Source organism: Hypanus sabinus, chromosome 11 (genome assembly GCF_030144855.1).
Source record: "Hypanus sabinus isolate sHypSab1 chromosome 11, sHypSab1.hap1, whole genome shotgun sequence".
NCBI lineage: Eukaryota > Metazoa > Chordata > Chondrichthyes > Myliobatiformes > Dasyatidae > Hypanus > Hypanus sabinus.
The window spans coordinates 58,707,096-58,730,948 of NC_082716.1; the positions used below are offsets into that span (position 1 = coordinate 58,707,096).

General features: G+C 40.5%; 1 protein-coding gene across 3 annotated transcripts in view; it reads right to left on the reverse strand.

Moving 5' to 3' along the window:
- Nucleotides 1-23,853, reverse strand: part of ror1 (receptor tyrosine kinase-like orphan receptor 1) — a 275,776-nt gene that overhangs the window by 15,146 nt on the left and 236,777 nt on the right. For 2 of the 3 annotated variants that reach the window (XM_059984410.1, XM_059984409.1), the window contains exons 5-8: nucleotides 7,712-7,839; nucleotides 6,658-6,975; nucleotides 4,096-4,341; nucleotides 3,403-3,605 (exon numbers count right to left, since the gene is read on the reverse strand). In XM_059984410.1, the coding sequence (XP_059840393.1) occupies nucleotides 3,403-3,605; nucleotides 4,096-4,341; nucleotides 6,658-6,975; nucleotides 7,712-7,839 (895 nt within the window). Of the gene's footprint in view, nucleotides 1-2,322; nucleotides 2,790-3,402; nucleotides 3,606-4,095; nucleotides 4,342-6,657; nucleotides 6,976-7,711; nucleotides 7,840-23,853 lie in introns of those variants that run through there. The other variant, XM_059984411.1, reaches the window with a different exon arrangement.

Genomic DNA, 23,853 nt, shown 5'->3' on the forward strand with positions numbered 1-23,853 from the left:
ACTGCATTGAAGATTGTCTGATATGGTTTTGCATCAATAGTCTACACAAATTTCCCAACAGCAGTTTTATTGAGGGTTGAGCAGAAAACTGTGAAGATGACCAAGGATCACTCACCCTCACCTCTATCAGTCACAGAATTGTCAGCAATGCGCAAGATCCAAGGAAAGAGAGGAAATAAACAAACAAATATAAGTCCTCAGCACTATAATGGATGCAGCCTGATTGACAGAACTAAATTTTGCAAGTGAAGTACAAGAATGTTTAGGTTTTAAAGCTCAAATTTCCAACAGTGAATCTGATAAGGAAAAATCTCTTCCCCAGTTTTTGTAACAGTTTCTGCTCTGAATCATTATTGGATGCCTCCTCTTCAGCTCAGTGATGACATTGCAAGACATATAAAAGATGTCAGGATAATTTACACTGGCAGAAATTAATTGATTTATGTTGCAGACATAATACTACAAGTGTTGATATGAAATTTCAACAGACAGAGGGTCATTTAAGCCCATGTTATACTGTTGAAACATGATACATAACCATTAGGACAGGATTCATCTTTTAAAAACTTATTTTAGATAGCTTGCTGACTACATTTCCTTGGGAATATGTCATAGTATTATTAAATCTGACACTAAATTGCTTGTTAAAGCACAACTGACCAAACAGTGTAAACGATTCTCATCTCAAGCAGTCAAGATAGAATCAGGCATTAAAGCCTGGCCCACACAGCATGAGCAGATTCCCCATACCTGGGAATGTGTACTTCCTTTATCTTGTTGGCATTTTAAACTAATTGCATTATTATCCAAACACTTTATTGTACCCTGAAACAAGGCTAACGATACAAGAAGATACTTTTTTTTTAAATGAAGAGTTGCATCAGACAGTCATATGATTTGGTTTTTTATCCCCTCCAAAAAGATATGAGATGCAAACTCTGTAATAGCCATCCATTATTAGCATTTTAGGGTTCTCACAGAACTGATTACTTTCAGTTAAAGTTTTGGGGTTATCAGATATGAGAGGTCTGCGGTCAGAAAATGAGATTCTTTCTCTGCTTCAGCCCAAGTGTCGGCAATGAGCACCCCCAGTGAAGAGTGCACGTCAGACGCTGTGTAAGTAAGTGTTGACTGTTTTCAGAGCAACGTGCTGGGTGAGTCTAATGAAGTGCTGAGAGACCTATAGAATTCTGGGCATTTCATTCAAAAAAAGTCTTGACTATCAGGACATCAGACAATGTAAAATAGGGAAACAGCACTACTATGGCGACTCTTCAGTTGTACAAACAGCCTTTCCCTTGTTGGCTCACAATTGGAGTAGCATGGTGAATAGTTGGCTGTTTCGGTAGGTAGTGATCAATTGCAACCAATCAAGAGCTTCAGAGGAAGAACAAGAGCTTTACCGATTTATCCCAGAGTAGGCTGATTGAAAATATGTTGAATTTAGCTTGAGCAATGCAAATGTATTGTTATTTGCCTAAATGCTGGAGATGTCAGGAGGAGAGATAAAATCATCCAGTATTCCCACTTCTGGGTGTGGACGTTGGGAAGGAGCAGGCTTTGAAGGCAGCTGTGATGGGCCCCTCAGTCAAACTGTTTACCATCTAGGCTCAGCCATGAAGAAAGCTCACTGGGGTTAGGCACTGAAATGCTGACAGCACCTGTGGACCTGTATTCCAACAAGAGTCAGTCATTTCAGGAAAAGCGGGAAGAGAGCTGATAAAAACAACTGTCCAGGGTGCATGGCCCAGAAGAAGAATCTCTTCAAAGTCATCAAGATAGCAATTTCACAAACTGAATCATTCCATTCTATATCAATTTTCTGTTACTAAGGAATCAAAGGAAGGTGATACTGATACGTTTATTGCAGATCCTTAGTCACAAATGTTTTAATATTTATGATAAGAAATATGATGGAGAAACTATTAGCTGACTGTTAAATCCAAGGATATCGTTTATTCTTTGCCCACCATTTCACATTGATTTACATGCCAATGCACATCAGTAACCGGGAACAAGACTGATAATTTAACATCAAAAGTATTATTGAGCTCAGGATTATCACATCCCAAACTACTCCACTCAGTATAGTATTACTGAAAGGTTCCCAATATGACAGAAATTACGAATCTTGGTTACATCTCTGTTTAACAGCTTTGATTTGTATCCTTCACTTAGGTATTTGACAGTATAAATTCTAAACCAATTTCTGTAAAACATAACAATGCAGAATACTGCTTGTGAGTAAAACACAACTGAATATACAGATGGGCATCATTAATTTCCAAAAGACGCTTTGTAAAAGCCCATAAGATATTTTAAATTTAGCTCCAGTTACCCCTCCTTATTTTAGGGTTTCCTCAATATCTTCAAATACATGGAAATGAGTTTTAGTTTCCACCTGATTGCTGATATCCAGTTCCTAAGCCATGAGATGGTCCCAGAGTGCCATGTACTTTGGACCAGCAGAAATGCAAATGTTAAAATAAACTGACTGGTGTCATTGTGTAGTATGCTGCAAATGCCAGGAGAAACCCTGCACTGTTTCAGTATCTTTCCAGCAGAGACTGGAAAATAATTTCTATTTTTACAACATATATACATTGAATGTGTTTTCTGCAATTATGTGGTAGACTACATGATACTCATTACATGGTGTGTTTTTTTTCCACTGGGACACAATTCTCAGATACTGTATAACAACGTTTCTTGCAGAATAATACAACATTCTTCTGTCAAATGATTACTACAACTGTAATCATCAACAAACCAACTGTCAATCAAGCCACCTGAAACAAAGAATTTAATTTAAATTAATCAAATATTAATTAGTTTCTGTAAAAGACCAACAGAAGCAAATGATGGGCTAACAATGATCAATATTTTCAATTTCAGTACATCAGTGCAGATATTGCCCCCTAGTGGTCTCAATCATAACCTTACATCTTTTTGGTTAACTTCCCACCCACTACCCAAATGCTTCAGAGAGCAAAATATGTCGAAGTTCCACATTATACATGAGTGCAAAAGCTATTAACACTATGAGTGGAAATGTATATTAAGGATCAATGAAATGGATGTTGGCTATACTTCTGAGGCACTTTAATGAAAGGGAATTTCTTAAAACCTGCTCTCAATCACTTGGGTTGTTCTGGTGAATTGTGACAGAACACTCTTAATGTGTATGATAAGACTTTCCACTGATTTGCTGTGACATATTGTAGGTAAAATTGGAATAGTACAGAAATTTCTTGGGAAAAGTTTCTTATTATTGCACATGTGGTTAAGTCAAGGTAGAGTTCACAGTAAGGACAAGAACTGATAAAGTAGATGGAAGTAAAATCGTTGTGCAAAAGTGTAATGGTGGGAAAATACATAAATGTTAAAATAAACATTTCTTACCTTCGGTTTGTATGCACTGAGCATGGACATTTCAACATTTTGGCCTCGCATGGGTTTTGGCTGTCTTTGATTGACAGGAGTCGATGCCTTTTGATTATTACGACAAATACAGATAAAGAAGAACAAAAGAGCAATTGCCAGAGGAATTGCCACACTGGGGACCAGGATATACAGAATTTCCATCTTGTTGCTTTCATTGGAATCTGGTTAGCATGAAAAAGTTAGAATGCTTTAAAAACAAAATACAATATAGCATACTCCAATAAGAAAAAAATTTAGAGAGACGAGGCAATCAACTTGTGACCAGCAAGGTTCCACAAATGGCAATTAGATGGCTTGGTTGGTTATGGTGTACCATATCAACGATTGTTTGTCTATTCAAGGCCACTCAGTCCCTCAAGACTGTGGATCTGTCTAAAATCTACAATTCTTCTAAAATCTACAATTTTCTCTATCCCAGGCTCAATCTAACTTAATGACAGATTCTCCACAGCTCTCTGAAGAGGAAATGTCCATAGATTCACAGCTCTCAGTCATGAAATTCCAGCTCATTTTAAATAGGTAGCCATTTATCCACAGTCTATGCTCCCTAGTTCTAGATTTCCTTTCAGAACATGAGAATAAGATTAAGTACTCTGATTTATTGCACCATATCTGGAGTCAACTTAAGAAATTTAAATTGGTGATCCTTACCACAGAGAGGAATTTCACACAACTCCAATTTAACAGCTTCATCCAGTGTAAAGCACCATGGAGCATCCTTGTGATTTCCTGGGTTCCGGCAATAGGAATGGCCACCATTGAGTTCAGGATATTTAACAGCTGTATATGAATGACTATGTGGATATTGGGAGTTCCATGGCTGGCACTGCCGCCCTGATTTGGTCACACTCACTGTACCACGGTAGTCGTTACCACTGATGTTAAAACATTTGTGATCTGCAGGTATAAATAAAACAATTCTCAGCAAAAAGACTTAGCAGGAATTCATGCCGTTTTCCAGATGAACTAATCAACTTACAACCCAATTATAAACTAGTAAGATTCTTAAGACCACTCCCTAATTTGTGCTGACCTCAGCTGGTGTCAACAGTGAAACTGGAAAAGCCCCAGATTCATAAAGGCCACGTCGAGCCCTTGATAGCCATACATCTGTCCCTGCTGTAAAGACACCATTGGCCTGTTGTGGTAAAAGAGTTTGTTGTAGCTCATTACCACATATGCAACGAGGCTAGTTACTGTCCACAAAACAGTGTTCTCAAAAGGGGCCACTGACTACACTTAGGAAAGGGCTGAGGATGTAGAGGAAACTGACAAGAATGCAAAAGAATGTGCAGGTGAGCATTCCACGTTTATGTTAGCAGAGAACAGAACAGTATCTCTTGTTTTCTACTTGTTCGAAGGCAACCCCCTATTTACTTCATATTTAATCTATAACTATTTGACCGAGGCACCCAGTACTAATTCCCTAGAGGAGCATCATTTTGTGTTGTACCAAACTATGCACAGCAGGAACTAACTCAAGGTCTCTGATAGCTTAAGCAGTTAGTCTTGAGCTGTGCTAAAAACATAATCAATCTCAGTCTCATCTGGAGAAGAAGGATGCTTATGTGAGAATGCTGTTCTTGGACCACAGTTCAGCATTCAACACCATATCATTAAATTATTATTATTTAATTATTTATGGTTTTTTATTGCTATATTTCTACACTATTCCTGGTTGGCACGGCTGTAACGAATCCCAATTTCCCTCGGGATCAATAATGTCTGTCTGTAATTCCATCCAGGCTTGACAGGAAGCTCAGAGACCTTGGTCTTGACCCTGCCTTGTGCAGCTGAATCCTGGACTTCTTGTTAGATTGCTGGCAGGTAGTAAGAATGGACTCCCTCACCACCACCCCTCTGACTCTCAACATAGGAGCCCCTCGGGGCTGTGTACTAAGTCCTCCCTTTACTCCCTGTATACCAATCACCGTGTCACCACCCACAGCTCTAACTTGCTAATTAAATTTGCCGACAACACTACATTGATTGGCCTAATCTCAATAACGAGATGGTTTACAGGGAAGAAGTCATCTCTCTGACACAGTGGTGTCAGATGTATAGATTGTGGCTGGGGATCCGAGTTACCCCAGCTACAATTTATTCCAGCTGCTACCATCCAGGCCCAACAGGTTCCGGGAAAGCTTTTTCCACTGATTAACTCACGCTGATTTGAGTATATTTCTATGTTACATTGACTGTTCTATTTATTATAAATTATTATAAACGACTATGATTGCACATTGCACATTTAGACAGAGATATAACAAAGAATTTTACTACTTTTACTCCTCATGAATGTGAAGGATGTAAGAAAGAAAGTAAATTCAATTCAATTCCTCCTCAGTCAGAGTTGTTAGGAAAGCATTTTGTCAGGGTGCCTACCCCTGATTGCAATGCATTGTGTGTTGCAAGACCAGGAGCATTAATTGTGTCCTTCATGATGGAATAGTTCTGGAACATAAAATAGTACAGTGCAGTACAGGCATTTCAGCCCACTATATTGTGCTGACCCTTAAGCCCTGCCTCCCATATAACCCCCCACCTTAAATTCCTCCATATACCTGTCTAGTAGTCTCTTAAATTTCACTAGTGTATCTGCCTCCACCACTGACTCAGGCAGTGCATTCCACGCACCAACCACTCTCGGAGTAAAAAAACCTTCCTCTAATATCCCCCTTGAACTTCCCTTTCCTTACCTTAAAGCCATGTCCTCTTGTATTGAGCAGTGGTGCCCTGGGGAAGAGGTGCTGGCTGTCGACTTCTATCTGTTCCTCTTAATATCTTGTATACCTCTATCATGTCTCCTCTCATATTGCCTAGCTCCCTTAATCTCTCATCATAATGCATACTCTCTAAACCAGGCAGCATCCTGGTAAATCTCCTCTGTACCCTTTTCAATGCTTCTACATCCTCCCTATAGTGAGGTGACCAGAACTGGACACAGTACTCCAAGCGTGGCCTAACCAGAGTTTTATAGAGCTGCATCATTCTGATGGTGTAATACTGATCATTATCTTATTAAAGAATAGCAATTGAATGAGATAACTTCCATGTTGTTTATTAAGCTGATTCAAGCTCACATCAATTGCTGCCTTCCAAAAAGGGTGAAACAGCAAAATATTAATGGAAAAATATGTAAAAGCAATATTCTGAAGACAGCTGTCAAAACTAGCACTTTATGAATATTGTCCTTCAGTCAAATTTACTTACTTTTATTTATAGGCTCTGCCATTGGAATTCCAATGCGCATGCAGTTTGCTGCCTCCGGGCTGTCGGGCATGGGGAGATCTTCACAGTTTGGTAGCTTCAGTCTCATTAGGATCAAAGGATTTGATCTGGCAAAGATATATTCAGTCTTGCACAGATCATTTTCCAGGATCTCACACTCATCCCTGCAAAGGTCCCGAGGTTTGGGTATTGACGACGTGTCATCACAGTATGGGAATGCAAAATGACAGAGTGAAGGGATGGCAAACTGAGAACAACGGTCAGTTAGGTGATTTGAGGTTCCAATCATTGTGAAAGCAGCTGCAGAACAAATAAGAAAGATAATTTATTGCTTTAAGTTTTCCAAATCAACAACAGTAACTACATCAGACAGGAGAAATTAACACAGAGCCCGAGTCAAGAAAATGAAAAACTAGAAGTTACAGAGATTCTTTACTAACTTCATCAGCATAAATGCATTTATGTATGATGTTCCGTTTTGTAAAAAACAATAGAATTATCTATTCAATTGACTAATTTTTCACAAATAATCCAACTACCCCTTTATAAATAACTAGAGAATATGCACTAATAATTGTGTAACTAAGGCGTTACGTACACTTTTAAACCAATACATAGTGAGTTTTTCTGTTGGGATCTAATATCTCAACTAAGATTGCAAGGGAAATCCTGAAACTGATTAAAAACTTTTCAGAATAAAGAAAGTGGAAATAATCATCCCGGGTTTTCACTCACGCTAGCTCTTCGATGAGACCTGCAGGAATATGTATACCTTTGCTTTCTAGCCTTGTATCTAAATTTGTTTTGTTCTGTGATCTAGGCTTGTATGTTTAGAATGGTCATCTGGTCAAGACACTAGAAGTTGACTAGTAATGATAGGACCTACACCATTATGAATCAGCACTTCTCCTAACTAAGCAAATCCCAGAAACCATCTGAAAATTTTTAACCAGCACTGTTGAAAATTTGAAAGCAGAAGTGGCAACTATAAGCATGTGTGAATATAAGAACAGTTTATTTATTATACTTCTTATACCTGTGATCTGGTTTTCAATTTCTCCTTGCATCTGTAGAGAGTCCACATAAATGCTGCTGTTTGCAATGAACCTTGCACAGGCGATTCCCCTGTAGGGCTGACAAAAGCCATCTTCTTCAAATGTAACTCTGCAGGATGAAAGGAAAATTGGAAGTGAATTCAAGATAAGGCACAAGTTACTGGTCAATAGAGGGCACTGTTGCAAAAAATTCTGACAATTTCGAACCGTTTAATGTTCAGAAACTATCTAAGAACATTTTGGAAAAAAAGGCACTTAAAAAAAGGAATAAGGAATTTCAGTGAGCTTCTAATTTTGGCTGCCTTCACTCAGAATTTTTTTTTTAAGTGCTCATACTTGCGTTAATGGGTTGGAGTTCTTTTCCTTCCCAGTTATTCTCCCTGTCCCCTCTAAAATCACTGGCATTTTAATATGATTGGTGATTCTTTATGACTATATCCAGAGAAACTGTCAAACTGTCTGTTCACAATTAAATATTATACTGTTTTAAGTATCATTACAGGGACTATTCCAAGACCTATAGGTAGTTGCACAATCTAAGCAGATCCAATGGCAGGGAATCTTGTTAGTATCATTTAAAACAGTTTAACTTGCCATTCATCTCATTAAGGTTATGAAAATGTTCTTTGCTCTTTAACTGCTGTGTATGCTGAAACAATAATAGCAATCACACCTGAAAAGTCTCTTGTGTGAAGTATTTTGAATCTGTTTAAAAACATAGTATCAGCCCCAATGTTCCCTCTAACGTCTGTGCATAAAGGAATTTAAACTGCGCACAAAAGGTTGCCACCCTCTACCTTGTTGGCACGTTATGTATATTTCACGATCGTGCACAATCATATCTCCTTTTCCGGTTTCTGATGCACAGTGTTGACAACATGGAGTTCGCGATGATTTGTCTGCAGATTTTAGAACTGGCTTACTTATACTGTTGTTATTTTAGAAATTTTAGATTCACTATATCAAATTCCATAGAAGCAAAGGGTGTGAAGTGCAAAAGAACTGCTAGTTCATTTAAAGTGGAATGGCTTAATGAAACAGTAGAAACTGCTACACTGAAAGCTCATGAGGTCAGGAACATACAGCTACTAGAAATATTTATGTACAATACTGTACAGAAACTGGTGTTAACTGCATGTATTGTCACAATGCAGAAGTTGCTGCAGAATTTGCAAGTGGGAAGAAGTGCAGTGATATTTGGAAACTTGACTTTTGAAAGCATCATTTAGCAAACAAATCACATATGGACAGCATGCAAAAGCTCCAGCGAGAAAATCCTTCATTACCTGCTACATATATTTTGTGAGAGTACAGATGAATGAGAGTGAAAACGATCAAACCCAAATGAGATCAAAATTCTCACTGACAGTGTTTCGTTAGCTATTAACATGAACACCTCTACTTATTAAAGTCAGTGTGCACATGCTGTTACACTGGGCAAAAAACAGCACAGCACAAGATTTTTGTGCACACTGGTCATTCCAAATCAGAGGGAACATTAATCAGCCCCTTTTCAATTTTTATATCATTATCATGATTACCCTGATTACTCTTCATCTTCCCAACCCTTTTAAGACCAATTTTGGAAATTAGTTGGAAAGATGTGCATCAGGCAGAAAGCTCTATAAATGTTGACCAACCACTGGAAACAAATAGATAAAATAAATAATTTTGACCTCTACTTTTTGAAAGGATGTGTGGATGAATGCAAGTTGTCATGACATATTGAGACACCCAGGGAGTTTGCAAAAGAACTTAGATTGGGAGAAGTGACAGATGGAATATAGTGCAGGGAAGTGACTGGTCATGAATTTTGGTGGAAGGAATAAAGCCACAGACTATTTTCTAAATAAGGAGAAAATACAAGAATCTGAAGTGCAAAAGGACTTGGGAATCTTAGTGCAAGATTCTTTAGAGATTAACTTGCAGGTTGAGTCAGTAGTAAGGAAAGCAAATGCAATCTTAGCAGTCATTTCGAGAGTACTGGAATACAAAAGCAGGGATGTAATGCTGAGGCTTTATAAGGCATTGGTCTGACCACACTTGGAGTATTGTTAGCAGTTTTAGACTCCCTATCTAAGAAAAGATATGTTAGCATTGGAGAGGGTCCACAGGAGATTCACCAGAATGATTCTGGGAATGAAAGGATTAATGTATGTCATGCACTTGATGGTTCTGGGCATATGCTCACTGGAGTTTAGAAGAATGAGGTGCGGGGGGAATCTTACTGAAACCTATCTAATATTGAAAGGGCAGGTAGAACAGATAGTGAAGAGGATGTTTCCTATAGTAGGTGGGGAGGGGAGGGTCTAGAGCACAAAAGAGCAGAGTGATGTCCATTTAGAAGAGATGATGAATTTCTTCAGCCAGAGGGTAGTGAATCTGTGGGATTTATTCCCACAGACAGCTGTGGAGGCCAAGTCATCAACTGGAAATTGATGGGTCCTTCATTAGTCAAGGCGTCAAGGGTTATGGGGAAAAGGGAGGAGAATTGGGTTGAGAGGGGTAATAACAGAGTACCCCTGTGGTTGTCCCCCTTAACAATAAGTACTCATGTTTGAGTACAGTTGTGGGGGTGGAGACAGCCTACCTGGGGGAAGTGACAGTGGCCCCACCTCTGGCACAGAGTCTGGCCATGTGGCTCAGAAGAATAGTGAAAGGAAGAAGGCAGCAGTAATAGGGGGCTTTATAGTTAGGGAGTCAGAGAAACAAATCTGTGGGCAAAGGAAAGAAACATGGATGGTAGTTTGCCTCCCAGGTGCCAGGATCCAGGGTGTTTCTAATCGTGTCCATGGTATCCTGAAGTGGGAAGGTGAACAGCCGGAAATTGTGGTACATATTGGTACCAATGACATAGGCAGGAAAAGGAAGGAGGTTGTGAAAACAGACTACAGGAAGTTAGGAAGGAAGTTAAGAAGCACGACCTCAAAGGTAGTAATCTCGGGATTACTGCCTGTGCCACGCGACACTGACTATAGGAATAGAATGAGGTGGAGGATAAATGCGTGGCTGAAGGATTGGAGCAGGGGACAGGGATTCACATTTCTGGATCTTGAGACCTCTTTTGGGGTGTGTGTGACCTGTGAAAAAAGGACGGGTTGCACTTGAATCCCAGGGGGACCAATATGCTGGCAGGGAGGTTTGCTAAGGCTATTAGGAGAGTTTAAACTAGAATTGCTGGTGGGGTGGGAACTAAACTGAAGAGGCAGAGGAAGGGGCAGTGGGCTTACAAATACAGAAAGCTTGGAGACAGTGCGAGAGGGAGGATAGGCAAGTGATAGAGAAGGGATGCACTCAGACTGATAGTTTGAGTTGTGTCTATTTTAATACAAGAAGCATCATCAACAAAGCAGATGAGCTTAGAGCGTGGATCAGTACTTGGAGCTATGATGTTGTGGCCACTAAAGAGACTTGGATGGCTCAGAGGCAGGAATGGTTACGAAGAGCACCAGGCTTTAGATGTTTCGGAAAGGACAGGGAGGGAGGCAAAAGAGGTGGGGGCATGGCACTGCTGATCTGAGGTAGTGTCACGGCTGCAGAAAAGGAGTAAGTTAAAGAGGGATTGGCTATGGAGTCTCTGTGGGTGGAAGTTAGGAACAGGAAGGGGTCAATAACTCTACTGGGTGTTTTTCTATAGACCACACAATAGTAACAGGGACATCGAAGAGCAGATAGGAAGACAGATTCTGGAAAGGTGTAATAAAAACAGGGTTGTTATTAAGATTATTAAGGAGATTTTAATTTCCCAAATATTGATTGACATCTCCCTAGAGCAAGGGGTTCAGATGGGGTGGTGTTTGTAAGGTGTGTTCAGGAAGGTTTCTTGACATAGTATGTAGATAAGCCTACAAAAGGAGAGGCTGTACTTGATTTGGTATTGGGAAATGAACCTGGTCAGGTGTCAGGTCTCTCAGTGGGAGAACATTTTGGAGATAGTGATCACATTTCTAACTTATTTATCATAGCTTTGGAGAGGGATAAGAACAGACATGTTAAAAAAGGGATTAATTGGAGTAAGGGGAAATATGAAGCTATCAGGCAGAAACTTGGAAGTATAAATTGGGAACAGATGTTCTCAGGGAAATGTACAACAGAAATGTAACAAATGTTCAGGGGATATTTACGTGGCATTCTGCATAGGTACGTTCCAATGAGACAGGGAAAGGATGTTAGGGTACAGGAACCATGGTGTACAAAGGCTGTTGAAAATCTAATCAAGAAGAAAAGCTTACAAAAGGTTAAAAAAAAACTTGGTAACGATAGAGATCTAGAAAATTATAAGGCTAGCAGGAAAGAGCCTAAGAATGAAATTAGGAGATCTAGAAGGGACCATGAAAAGGCCTTGGCAGACAGGATTAAGGAAAACCCCAAGGCATTCTACAAGTATGTGAAGAGCATACTTCACAAGACGTGAGAGAATAGGACCAATTAAGTGTGACAGTGGAAAAGAGTGTATGGAACTGGAAGAGATAGCAGAGGTACTTAATGAATACTTTGCCTCAGTATTCACTAGGGAAAAGCATCTTGGGGATTATAGGGTTGACTTACAGTGGATTGAAAAGCTTGAGCATATAGACATTAAGAAAGAGGATGGGCTAGAGCTTTTGGAAGGCATCAAGTTGGATAAGTCTCCGGGACTGGATGAGATGTACCCCAGGTTACTGTGGGAGATGAGGGAGGAGTTTGCTGAGCCTCCGTCAATGATGTTTGCAAAGGATTGGAGGGTTGCCGATGTTGTTCCCTTATTCAAGAAAGGGAGTAGAGATAGCCCAGGAACTTACAAACCAGTGAATCTTACTTCAGTGGTTGGTAAGTTGATGGAAAGGGTCCTGAGAGGCAAGATTTATGAGCATTTGGAGAGGCATAATCTAATTATAGTCAGCATGCCTTTGTCAAAGGCAGGTCGTGCTTTACGAGCCTGATTGAATTTTGAGGCTGTAACTAAACATGTTGAGGAAGGCAGAGCAGCAGATGTAGAGCATATGGATTTCAGCAAGACATTTATATAAGGTACCCCATGCAAGGCTTATTGAGAAAGTAAGGAGGCATGGTATCCAAGGGGACATTGCTTTGTGGATCCAGAAACGGCTTGCGCACAGAAGGCAAAGAGTGGTTGTAGACGGGTCATATTCTACATGGAGGATGATGACCAGTGGTATGCCTCAGGGATCTGTTCTGGGACTCCTTGTCTTAGTGATTTTTATAAATGACCTGGGTGAGGAAGTGGAATAGATGGGTTAGAAATTTCACGATGACACAAAGGTTGGGGGTGTTGTGGATATTGTGGAGGGCTGTCAGAGGTTACAGCGGGACAGGATGCAAGATAGGATGCAAAACTGGGCTGAGATGTGGCAGATGGAGTTCAATCAAGTGTGAGGTGATTCATTTTGGTAGGTCAAATATGATGGCAGTGTTATGAATGCACCACAGCTCTGAGGGGCCGAATGGGCGGGGGGAGCCCCCTCCTTTGTGAGAATCGCAAGAGCATTATTGGATTGGCTCAGAGGACCCAGGAAATGAGAGAGACCTGGCCATTGTCTCCTGGAGACAACGTTTGTGGATTGGGGACTATGCTACGTGCAAGCCCTCGGGCAAAGTGGGCTGGTTGAGAGAGGGATTGCATCATCCCAACCTGACTGACATCTGAGACCCCGTGAGGAAGTATAAAAGAGGGTCTGGGGGAACAACCCCCTTGAGACGCACCAGAAGAAACGCTAGTGATCCCGCAATAGCGGGAAGCCATTTGAAGGAAGCCACGTGCGTTCGGTTCCCTTGCCTGGGGGCTGGTGGCCGGTACCACGGAAAACAACTTGGAACTAACAATGGGGAACCCACTCCCCCGACGCAACGGATTGGCCTCATAAAAGTCCCGGGCAAGTTTAAAACCGTCTTTCTTAAACCCAAAAAGCTGCAGCTTGAAAGGACAGTGACTTTTATCTTTCCATCTGACAATACAATATCCCCTAGACAAACGATAGAGCTATTGCTTAATTGATTATTATTATTATACCCGTGTTTTTAGATTGAGTATTGACGACGTATTTTATCTGAATGTCTGTATTAATCTTATTTTTGTGCCCCTTTATAAATAAAGACTTTTAAAAATAGTACCATCAGACTTCAATGGACCTCTCCATCTTTGCTGGTAAGTGATCCAGTTATGGGATTACGTAACAGCAGAATGTAGTATTAATGATAAGGCTCTTGGCAGTGTGGAGGATCAGAGAGATCTTGGGGTCTGAGTCCATAGGACAATCAAAAGCTGTTGCACAGGTTGACTCTGTGGTTAAGAAGGCATACAGTGCATTGGTCTTCATCAATTGTGGGATTGAGTTTAAGAGTTGAGAGGTAATGTTGCAGCTATATAGGACCCTCGTCATACCCCACTTGGAGTACTGTGCTCAATTCTGGTCGCCTCACTACAGGAAGGACATGGAAACCTTAGAAAGGGTGCAGAGGTGACTTACAAGGATGTTGCCTGGATTGGGGAGCATGCCTTATGAGAATAGGTTGAGTGAACTCGGCCTTTTCTCCTTGGAGCAACAGAGGATGAGAGGTGACCTGACGGAGGTGTACAAGATAATGAGAGGCATTGATCATGTGGATACTCAAAGGCTTTTCCCCAGGGCTGAAATAGCTAGCACAAGAGGGCATAGTTTTAAGGTGCTTAGAAGTGTACAAACAAGATGTCAGGGTAAAGTTTTTTTACAAAGAGGGTGGTGAGTGCATGGAATGGGCTGCTGGCAGCGGTGGTGGAAGCGGAAATTATAGAATCTTTTAAGAGACTCCTGGATGGCTACATGGAGCTTAGAAAAATACAGGGCTATGGGTAAAGCCTAGGCAGTTCTAGGGTAGAGACATGCTCAGCACAGCTTTGTGGGCCAAAGGGCCTGTATTGTGCTGTAGGTTTTCTATGTTTCTAAGTGTACCACAGATTACAACAGGGAATAGAAAAGGTATGTCAAAGGTGCAATGTTATTGTAGTCTTGGGAGATTTCAACATGCACATCGATTGGGAAAATCGGGTTGGAAGTGGATCTCAAGGGAGTGAGTCTGTTGAATACCTACGAGATGGCTTTTTAGGACAGTTTGTTGTTGAGCCTACTAGGGGATCAGCTATACTGGCTTGGGTGTTATGTAATGAACCAGAGGTGATTCGGGAGCTTAAAGTAAAAGAACTCTGAGACAGCAATCACAGTACGATTGAGTTCAACTTGAAATTTGGTAGGGAGAAAGTAAAGTCTGATATAGCAGTATTTCAGTGGAGTAAAGGAAATTACAGTGGTATGAGAGAGGAGTTGGCCAAAGTAAACTGGAAGGAGCTGCTGGCAGGTATGGCAGCAGAGCAGCAATGGCGTGAGTGTCTGGGGAAAATGAGGAAGGTACAAGATAGATGTATTCCAAAAACAGAAATACTCAAATGGCAAAATAGTACAACTGTGTCTGACAAGGGAAGTCAAAGGTAAAGTAAAAGTAAAGAGAGAGCATACAACAAAGCAAAAATCAGTGGGAAAACAGAGGATTAGGAAGCTTTTAAAACCCTACAGGAGCAATTAAACAAATCATTAGGAGGGAAAAGATGAAATATGGCAGCAAGCTAGCAAACAACATCAAAGTGGATAGTAAAAGCTTTTCCAAGTATGTAAAAAATAAAAGAGAGATGAAAGTGGATATAGGACCGCTAGAAAATGAGACCAGAGAAAAAATAATGGGGGACAAGGATATGCAGGTGAACTAAGAGAGCATTTTGCATCAGTCATCTCTGTGGAGGACACTAGCAGTGTGCCAGATGTTGAAGGGTGCTAGCGGAGAGAAGGAGTGTAGTGGCGATTACAAGGGAGAAAGTCCTCAAAAAGCTGGAAGACAGGGTACATAAGTCACTCAGACCAGATGAACTGCACCCTAGGGTTCTGAAAGAGGTAGCAGAAAGGAAATTATTGACCACTTAGCCTGACCTCAGTGGTTGAGAAAATGTTGGAGTCAATTGTTAAGGATGAGGTTATGGAGAACTTGGTGACACAGGACAAGATAGGACAGACTCATCATGGTTTCTGTAAGGGAAAATCTTGCCTGATGAACCTGTTGGAATTCTTTGAGGAGATTACAAGTAGGATAGATAAATGGGTGCAGTGGATGTTGTATATTTGGACTTTCAAAAGGCCTTTGACAAGTTGCCACACATGAGGCTGCTTACCAAGTTAACAGAGCCCATGGCATTACAGGAAAGTTACTAACATGGTTACAGCATTGGCTGATTGGCAGGAGGCAGTGAGTGGGAATAAAAGGATTATTTTCTGGTTGGCTGCCAGTGTTCTGCAGGGGTCAGTGTTAGGACCGCTTATTTTTATGCTGTATATCAATTATTTAGATGACAGAATAGATGGCTTTGTTGCCAAGTTTGCAGATGATATCAAGACTGGTGAAGGGGCAGGTAGTGTTGTGGAAACAGGTAGGATGCAGCAGGACTTAGACAGATTAGGAGAATGGGCAAGAGAGTGCAAATGAATTACATTGAAATGGTCATGCACATTGGTAGTAGAAATAAATGTGCAGACTATTTCTAAACAGGGAAAAAATCCAAAAATTTGAGATGCAAAGGGCCTTGGGAGTCCTTGTGCAGAACACCCTAAATGTTAACCTGCAGGATGAGTCGGTGGTGAGGAAGACAAATGCAATGTTAGCGTTCATTTCAAGAGGTCAATAATATAAGAGCAGGGATGTGGTGCTGAGGCTTTATAAGGCACTGCTAAGGCCTTGCCTTGAGTATTGTGAACAGTTTTGGGCTCTTCACCTCAGAAAAGATGTGCTGCCATGGAGAGGGTTAACAGAGGATCACAAGGGTGATTCCAAGAATGAAAAGGTTATCATATGAGAAATGTTTGATGGCTCTGAGTCTGTACTTGCTGTTGTTTAAAAGGATGGGGAGGATCTCACTGAAGCCTTTCTAATGTTGATTGGCCTAGAGCGGGGGTCGGCAACCCGCGGCTCCGGAGCCACATGTGGCTCTTTTACGTCTGTGCTGCGGCTCCCTGTTGCTTTGGGAAATAATTGGTTGTGGCGACCCTTTTCCTGGCACATCCGAACCGACTCACAATTAGATAGCCTACGGGGGTTTGCGAGCACAGAGCTTTGGAGCCTCTGCGCCATGGGGGGCAGGTTGAGGGAGGCTTAAAAGTGAGGCTGAAGATTTCGAATAAAGTTTTTTCCTTCGACTGCAGTTACCGACTCCGTGTCGTAATTTTAGCGCTGCGTGTAGCACACCGCTACATGGTCAGTATTTAATTAAAATGTATTTTATGTTAGTTTGTTAGTTTTCGAAATGTAAATCTAAATTTGAAGATTATGGTGATCTTGTACAATCTAAATAAGACGTTGTGGCGACCCATTTCCTGACACATCCGAACCGGCTCACAATTAGCCAGCGTTCAGGCTAAGGGAGATAGCCTACGGGGGTTTGTGAGTACGTGTCTTTTGGAGCATCCGCGCCCACGGGGACGGGTTGAGGGAGGCTTAAAAGCAAGGCTGTTTAGTTCGAATAAAGCTATCTTTGACTGCAGTTTACTGACTGCGTGTAGCACACCGCTACAACGTGTTTTTATCGCTGGCTGTCCAGAGGGGAGGTGCTGAAACGCTTTGTCGCGTGTCTGGAAGAAGTGAAAACTTTCCTGGGCAGCAAAGGGCTCACCTTTCCTGAGCTGGAACAGCCAGAGTGGCTGGAAAAGCTACACTTCATGGTAGACATGACAGCGCACCTGAACACGCTGAACACAGCTCTTCAGGGGTAAGGACGCACAGCCCTGCACATGTTGGAGGATGTTTTGGCATTCGAGCGCAAGTTGACGTTGCTTGCCAGAGATTTACAGAAAGGCACTTTGTCTCACTTCCCCAATTTGAGAGAGTTCAAACAAGGTCACGACATGATAAATTCGGGGTATTTACATTCTGCAATCATCGCAATGCAAACATCGTTTGGGAAACGCTTCTGTGAGTTCAGAGAGGAAAAAAACACATTATCCTTCCCAGTCACTCCCCTAAGCATCGATCCATCCCTACTGAATATGACTGCATTGTCAGGTGTGAGTCAACCTGAACAAGTATGATAAATATTTTAATTGTCTATTATTTTACGTATATTCATATGTTTTCATTGTTCAGTGAAATAGTCCTTTTATTTTTCAGGTTGACAGCTGGCTGACGTTATTTTTGGTTTGCTGCTGGCGGCAAATTTAAGTTTGGCGTTTTTCATAAATACAAGAAGGACTCAAATAGACGTTGAGTATTTTACTTAAAAGTAACCTTCAACCCAACGTCTTTTTTTCGGAGTTCAAAATGTTTTTGTTGCATGCAGAAATGTAATTTCGTTTTCTCTGCAGGAGTTCATCAATTTCATAAATGCAACACATTATAGTTTGTTTATACATAGCATAAAGGAAAAACAAAACGTTGTATGCAGTGTTATTTCATTTTAAATGTCAAACGGGTTTTGCGGCTCCCAGTGTTTTCTTTTCTGTGGGAAACGGGTCCAAGTGGCTCTTTCAGTGGTAAAGGTTGCTGACCCCTGGCCTAGAGAGAGTAGACATGGAAAGGTTGTCCAGGACAAGAGGACGCAGCCTGAGGATAGAGGGGTGTCCATTTAAAACAGAGATGCAGAGCAATTTCTTTAGCCAAAGAGTGGAGAATTTGTGGAATTTATTACCACAGATTCTGTGGAAGCTAGGTTGAGTGTATTTACGGCAGAGCTTGACAGGTTCTTAATTGGTCAAAGCATCAAATGTTATGGGGAGAAGGCCAGGGAGTTAGGCTGAGGAGTGGAAAGAAGGATCAGCCATGATTGAATGGTGGAGCAGATTCAATGGGCCAAAGTACCTAATTCTGCTCCTATGTCTTATGGTCTTAAAACAGTTCCCAAATTCTGGTTCCCACAGTGCAAATTTTCAACCTTAGAAAACACATAATTAACTCAAATTGAAACTGTTGGTATTTCAATCCACATATCCAACTACTCCATGTTTCATAATAAGACTTAAGCTTCCCTATAACCTTTTAGAAACTGTCTGTTGTAGTAAATGATTGATCACTAAACAAGGCAAAAGTTGTGAGAAGTAATCAGCTTCAGTGGTTGAAATGGAACTAGTAAGAACCACAAACATTCTGCTTACTTGTGTTGTTTGTAATGCATGAGCTTGAGGCAGGAAAATTTTATTTACTTTCATTGACTTGTTATGTAATGTGAATGTTCCTGGTAAAACAAGCTTTCACTGCCCATTTCTAATTGTCCCAGAATACAGAAGGCGAATAAGAGTTTGTTTTGGGGTTTGATATAAGACAGCATACTTCCTTCTGTGAAGAGCAGAAATAGAACAGCTGAGGGGAACTAAGCTGGTTTATTCTTATTATGTATCTATTACATAAACAATAAACTTAGAAGTGACTTGTGAGAACAAGAGAGACAAACCAAACTTCAGCATTCTGCAGTATGTTAGCTAGCTTTTTGGTGGGTCATAATCTACTGGCAAAGTTCTCTTATGACTCAAACATTTTAAGATTCGTGATTGTTTAATGTCATTTCCTGTACACAAGTATAAAGGAGAACAAAATAATTGTTACTACGGCCCCTATGCAGCACAAAAAATATTTTGTGGAGGCATCCAAAATTAGAGGGTTTTGTAACTGAGGAGGGAGGAAGGAGCCCTTTTCATTCATGACTGCCTCAGATTTCCAGTGATTGGCAAAAGGTCTAGGAGGACAATTTCTTTTTATACATAAGTCATTTCACCACTGAATATGTTAAAGAGTGATGAAAGCAGATTCAATTGTAACCACCCCCCCCCTCAAAGGTAATTAGTTGAGAAGAAGCAAGTTGCAAGGATTTGGGGGGCTAAAAACAGCCAATGCATCTGGCTTCTAAAAGAGCTGGCACAGGGACACTGGGTGAACAGCCTCCTTCTATGCTATATCCTTCAATAGTTTGTAATAAGTTAACACTATTGCCTGACTTTGTATAACTTACATGAGAAGTGCAAAAATATATTATTAAAAGTATTACAAAGTGTAAGTGACCAATGCAGAGCCAGCAGTCAAGTCTGCATGAGGGAACAAGAATTAATTCCCTTATCCCTGTTCCCACATCCAATAATGGCTCATTTATAAATAATTATGGCACAGTAATTTTAACCTCTTTTCTGACAGAATCAATTAAGAGCACTAAAGGCAAGACATTATTTTTGATCACAGTAGAGGTCAGAAACAACACTTTTTATGGCATTATGTCCAGTACTTTCTTAACCTTTGTTAAATGGACAAAAGAATTTTTTAAAAATCCATCAAATGAACATTCACTCCCATCAGAACTTTCACTTTTAACTTCATCCCAATATATTAAAAACAGAAAGTGTACACAATGGAATTGTTAATATTGAAAACAAAGTGTAGTAATTTGTATCTAATCCTCTTGTTTTGATAATGTTCAATTGTGTTCGTCAAAATAAAAAATATATTAAAATAAATGCACTGGCATGCAGGTGATACGGTTCGTCGACATAGACAAAATCTTCCTCCTCCAGTTTCCTCGTTCAGCTCTGAAGACACTGAAATGCTGGAGTATAGTGGCACAAATGACCTCCAAAACTAACTAAGCGCCTGTTCATTATGTATGGACTTCGAGGATAAATGTCAGCTATTTTTTTCCCCAACAATGTGAGTGTGATCTCACCAGGAACCCATAAAGGCAATGGGTCACTGAATGACAATAGGGAGCAGGAGTCCTTAACTTATTTTGTTCTTCTCCTCTTAGCCCAAGAGGTTCTGGGACTAATTGCAACACTTTGCCATCATTCTGGTTTAGATCAGCATAAAGCAGATCAAAGGCACTGCATTCCTGCTCTGCAAAATTCAATACCACAAACAGCAGCAATGTTTCAGCAAAGCCTTGTGGGCTGCAGTCATTTATTAAGAAAATGTATACTACTATCAGGAGCTGTAGATGCTTGAGTCAAAAAACCCAAAATTTGAAAGATTGTGGGTATTAATTACAATTGGAATTCATATCTGTTTATGTCAGATTACACTGGTAATTTACCATTAATTAATTAAAATATTTATGAATCTGTCTCACATCTACTGCTATCAATATTGTAATGCTCAAGTCCTTAGTTTACTTTAACAGAATAAGTCCAGGTATCCCAATCCACTTAAGTCCACTTTTGATCAAAATCCCATTTTGATTGGATCGTTTTTTTGGGCTATATTCTGGACTTCAATTTGGAGAGCTGGTATTAATTGTAGCAACTACTTTGTGTTGCTCATAGATTCATACAGCATGAAAACAGGCCCTTCAGCCCATCCAGTCCATACTGACCAAGATATTAATTCAAGCTAGTCCAATGCCCTGTTTGGCCCCTAACCTTCTGAACTTTTCTTATCTAATGGTATTTTTAAAATTGATATGTACAGTATCTCAAAGTTCAAAGTAAATTTATTTACAAAATACATGTATGTCACGATGGCGACTGCATATAATGTTCCTTTGGTCAACATCTTCTAGATAGATCATGGAACTATCTTTTTCACTTCTTTTATGTCTTTTATTTGTTTCTCATCTTAAACGTGATTCTGGAACTGTTGGGGACTGTGTTTTGCTGTTTGGAGATTGTTTGGGTGCTTCAGCACTCTGCAATCTCCGAGGTTCCAGGAGGCAGAGGCAGCATGCATGAACCTTGTGGAGAGAAGCCTGCCTGATGGCGCAGGAGCCAATGTTTGATCCCATTTCACCGCATAAAGCTTCCATCATTTGTCAATTAAAGTGACATGGGCGACTGAAGCATCAAGGCAAGTCTAGAACTGTTAGAGAGTGTATTTTGCTGTTTGGAGATTGTTTGGGTCTTCCAGCACTGTGCAGATTCCGAGAGGCAGAAGCAGCGTGCACGAACCTTGTAGCAGACAGACTGTAGGACAGAGCACAAGCTGATGTTCGGCTCCATTTCGCTGATTAAAGCCTCCATCGTTTGCTAACTAAACTGATGAGGGCATTTGAAGCATCAAAGTGAGTGGAAGGTGAGCACTGGCTGCCTGTCTTTTGATCGCTCTGCTACACTATCAGAGAGGGCAAAGCCTGCCACTGCGGAGAGTGTTGGCCACGTTTTTTCTGTGTTTTGAATGTGGACTTGGACTATAAAATCTTTTTTTTTCAGTCTTATAGCTTTTATATTGTGTTTTTTTTTTCGCCTGATCTTTTCATTTTATTTTTGTGAGGAGGGGGGGAATTTGGGGATCAATGTGCCTGATAAATTTTGCTCGATTTTTGTGTGGAAGGAGGGTTTTGGGGTTGATGTGCCTGATCTGTTTTGTTCATTTTTTTGTCCATGAGGAGGGATTTTGGGGTGTATGTGCCAGTTTAATAGCATCTTTCCTCTAGCAGGTTGAACAGAACTGAACATGGTACTCTAAACGTGGCCTCACTAGCATCTTGTACTACTGTAACATAATCTCCAAACTACTGGATTCAGTGCCCTGACAGATGAAGGCCAGTGTGCCAAAAACCTTCTTCACCTTCCTATTGACATGCCATTCCACTTTCATGAAACCATGTCTTGTAATCCAGCATTCCTCTGTCTAAAACAATCTCCGGGACACTACCATTTACTGAGAAAGCTCTACCTTGTTTTGACTTTCCAAAATGCAATACATTGACCATATCTGAATGAAACACCATTTCTCATTCTTCAGCCTGTTTATATAGCTAATCAAGATCCCCCTGTAATTTCTGTTACCATTTGCTATTACTGTACAGTAAATAAATGGACAACAGGAAGGCATCTAAGTATATATACAAAATTTGTCAGGTTTAAGCATGATTGGTGCTATCTCACAGTTGCAGGAACTGAAACCAGCCTGGCCAAACAAACTGTTCAATTCAGATCATAGCTGTTGTCCATGCAGTGTATGCATGTTCTCTCTGTGACTGTGTAGGTCTTCTCAGGGTGATCTGGTTTCCAAAGGCATGGTAGATTACTTGGCTACTGTAATTTTGGTTAATGTAGGTTAAAGCTAGGAGAATCAAAGGGGAATCAATAAGCGTGTTAGAGAAAGAGCACATTGTGTGGTACAAAAGGAAAAATAATAATAAGGTTTCTCCCCTTGGAACCAGAATAAGCCTAATGGATTGAATGATCTCTTGCACCCGATGAGATTATCAGGTTGAAATACTTAGAATTACTTATTAAAATAAGGCTGGTGATGGAACCGACAAATTGAAGTAAAGCCCCAAAGATGCACTTAGAGATCATTTAGTTTGTGGAATCTTCCAACAAAGCATTCAAAAAGCAACTCCTAATGAAGCACAACTTACATTCAAAAGAGCAGTTGAAATCACTGCTTCAATGGAATCTGCAGAGTCATGATTGAATTGCAGTCAGGAGTGAAAGTGAGTGTAAACAAAACTGAAACCAGCCTGGCCAAACAAATTGTGTTATCATTGTGGCAGGGACACAACAGACCAAAGCAGATTTAAAGGAGAAACTTGTAGAAAATGCAACAGAGTAGGACATATATAAGGAGTATGTTGGGCAGAAAAACATAAATGAACTACACAGAGAAGAGAAAAAGATAACAAACCAAGTTACAATTTCAAAAAGAGCACTAATCTGCATGCTGTTGAAAAATTTGATAATGACGAGAGTGACGCAGCACAGTGTAGCCTTGAGATTTACAGTGTGAAAATTGGCAACAGACAAGCAATATGGCATATGCCCGAATTACACAGCAAATTAATTCAAACAGAATTGGACACTGGTTCAGCTGTTTCAGTCATTCCACAAAATGAGTTTGAACAGCATTTTAGAGACACCAAAATGAAGCCTGCTAAAAACTTATACTAGAGAAAAGTTAACTTCTGTGGGAATGACATTCGTACCAGTGAACTACAACAACCAACAAGCCACATTGAACTTATTGAACTTGTATATGGTAAAAACAGGAGGACCAGCATTATGGAGCATGACTGACTGTGACAACTACAGCTTCATGAGCAATCCATTTACCATTTGCATACCACATCTCCTGTCTCCATGCTATACACCATGAACCGCTGCCCAACAGAGGACAAACAGGTGTAGAGGTGTTGGTG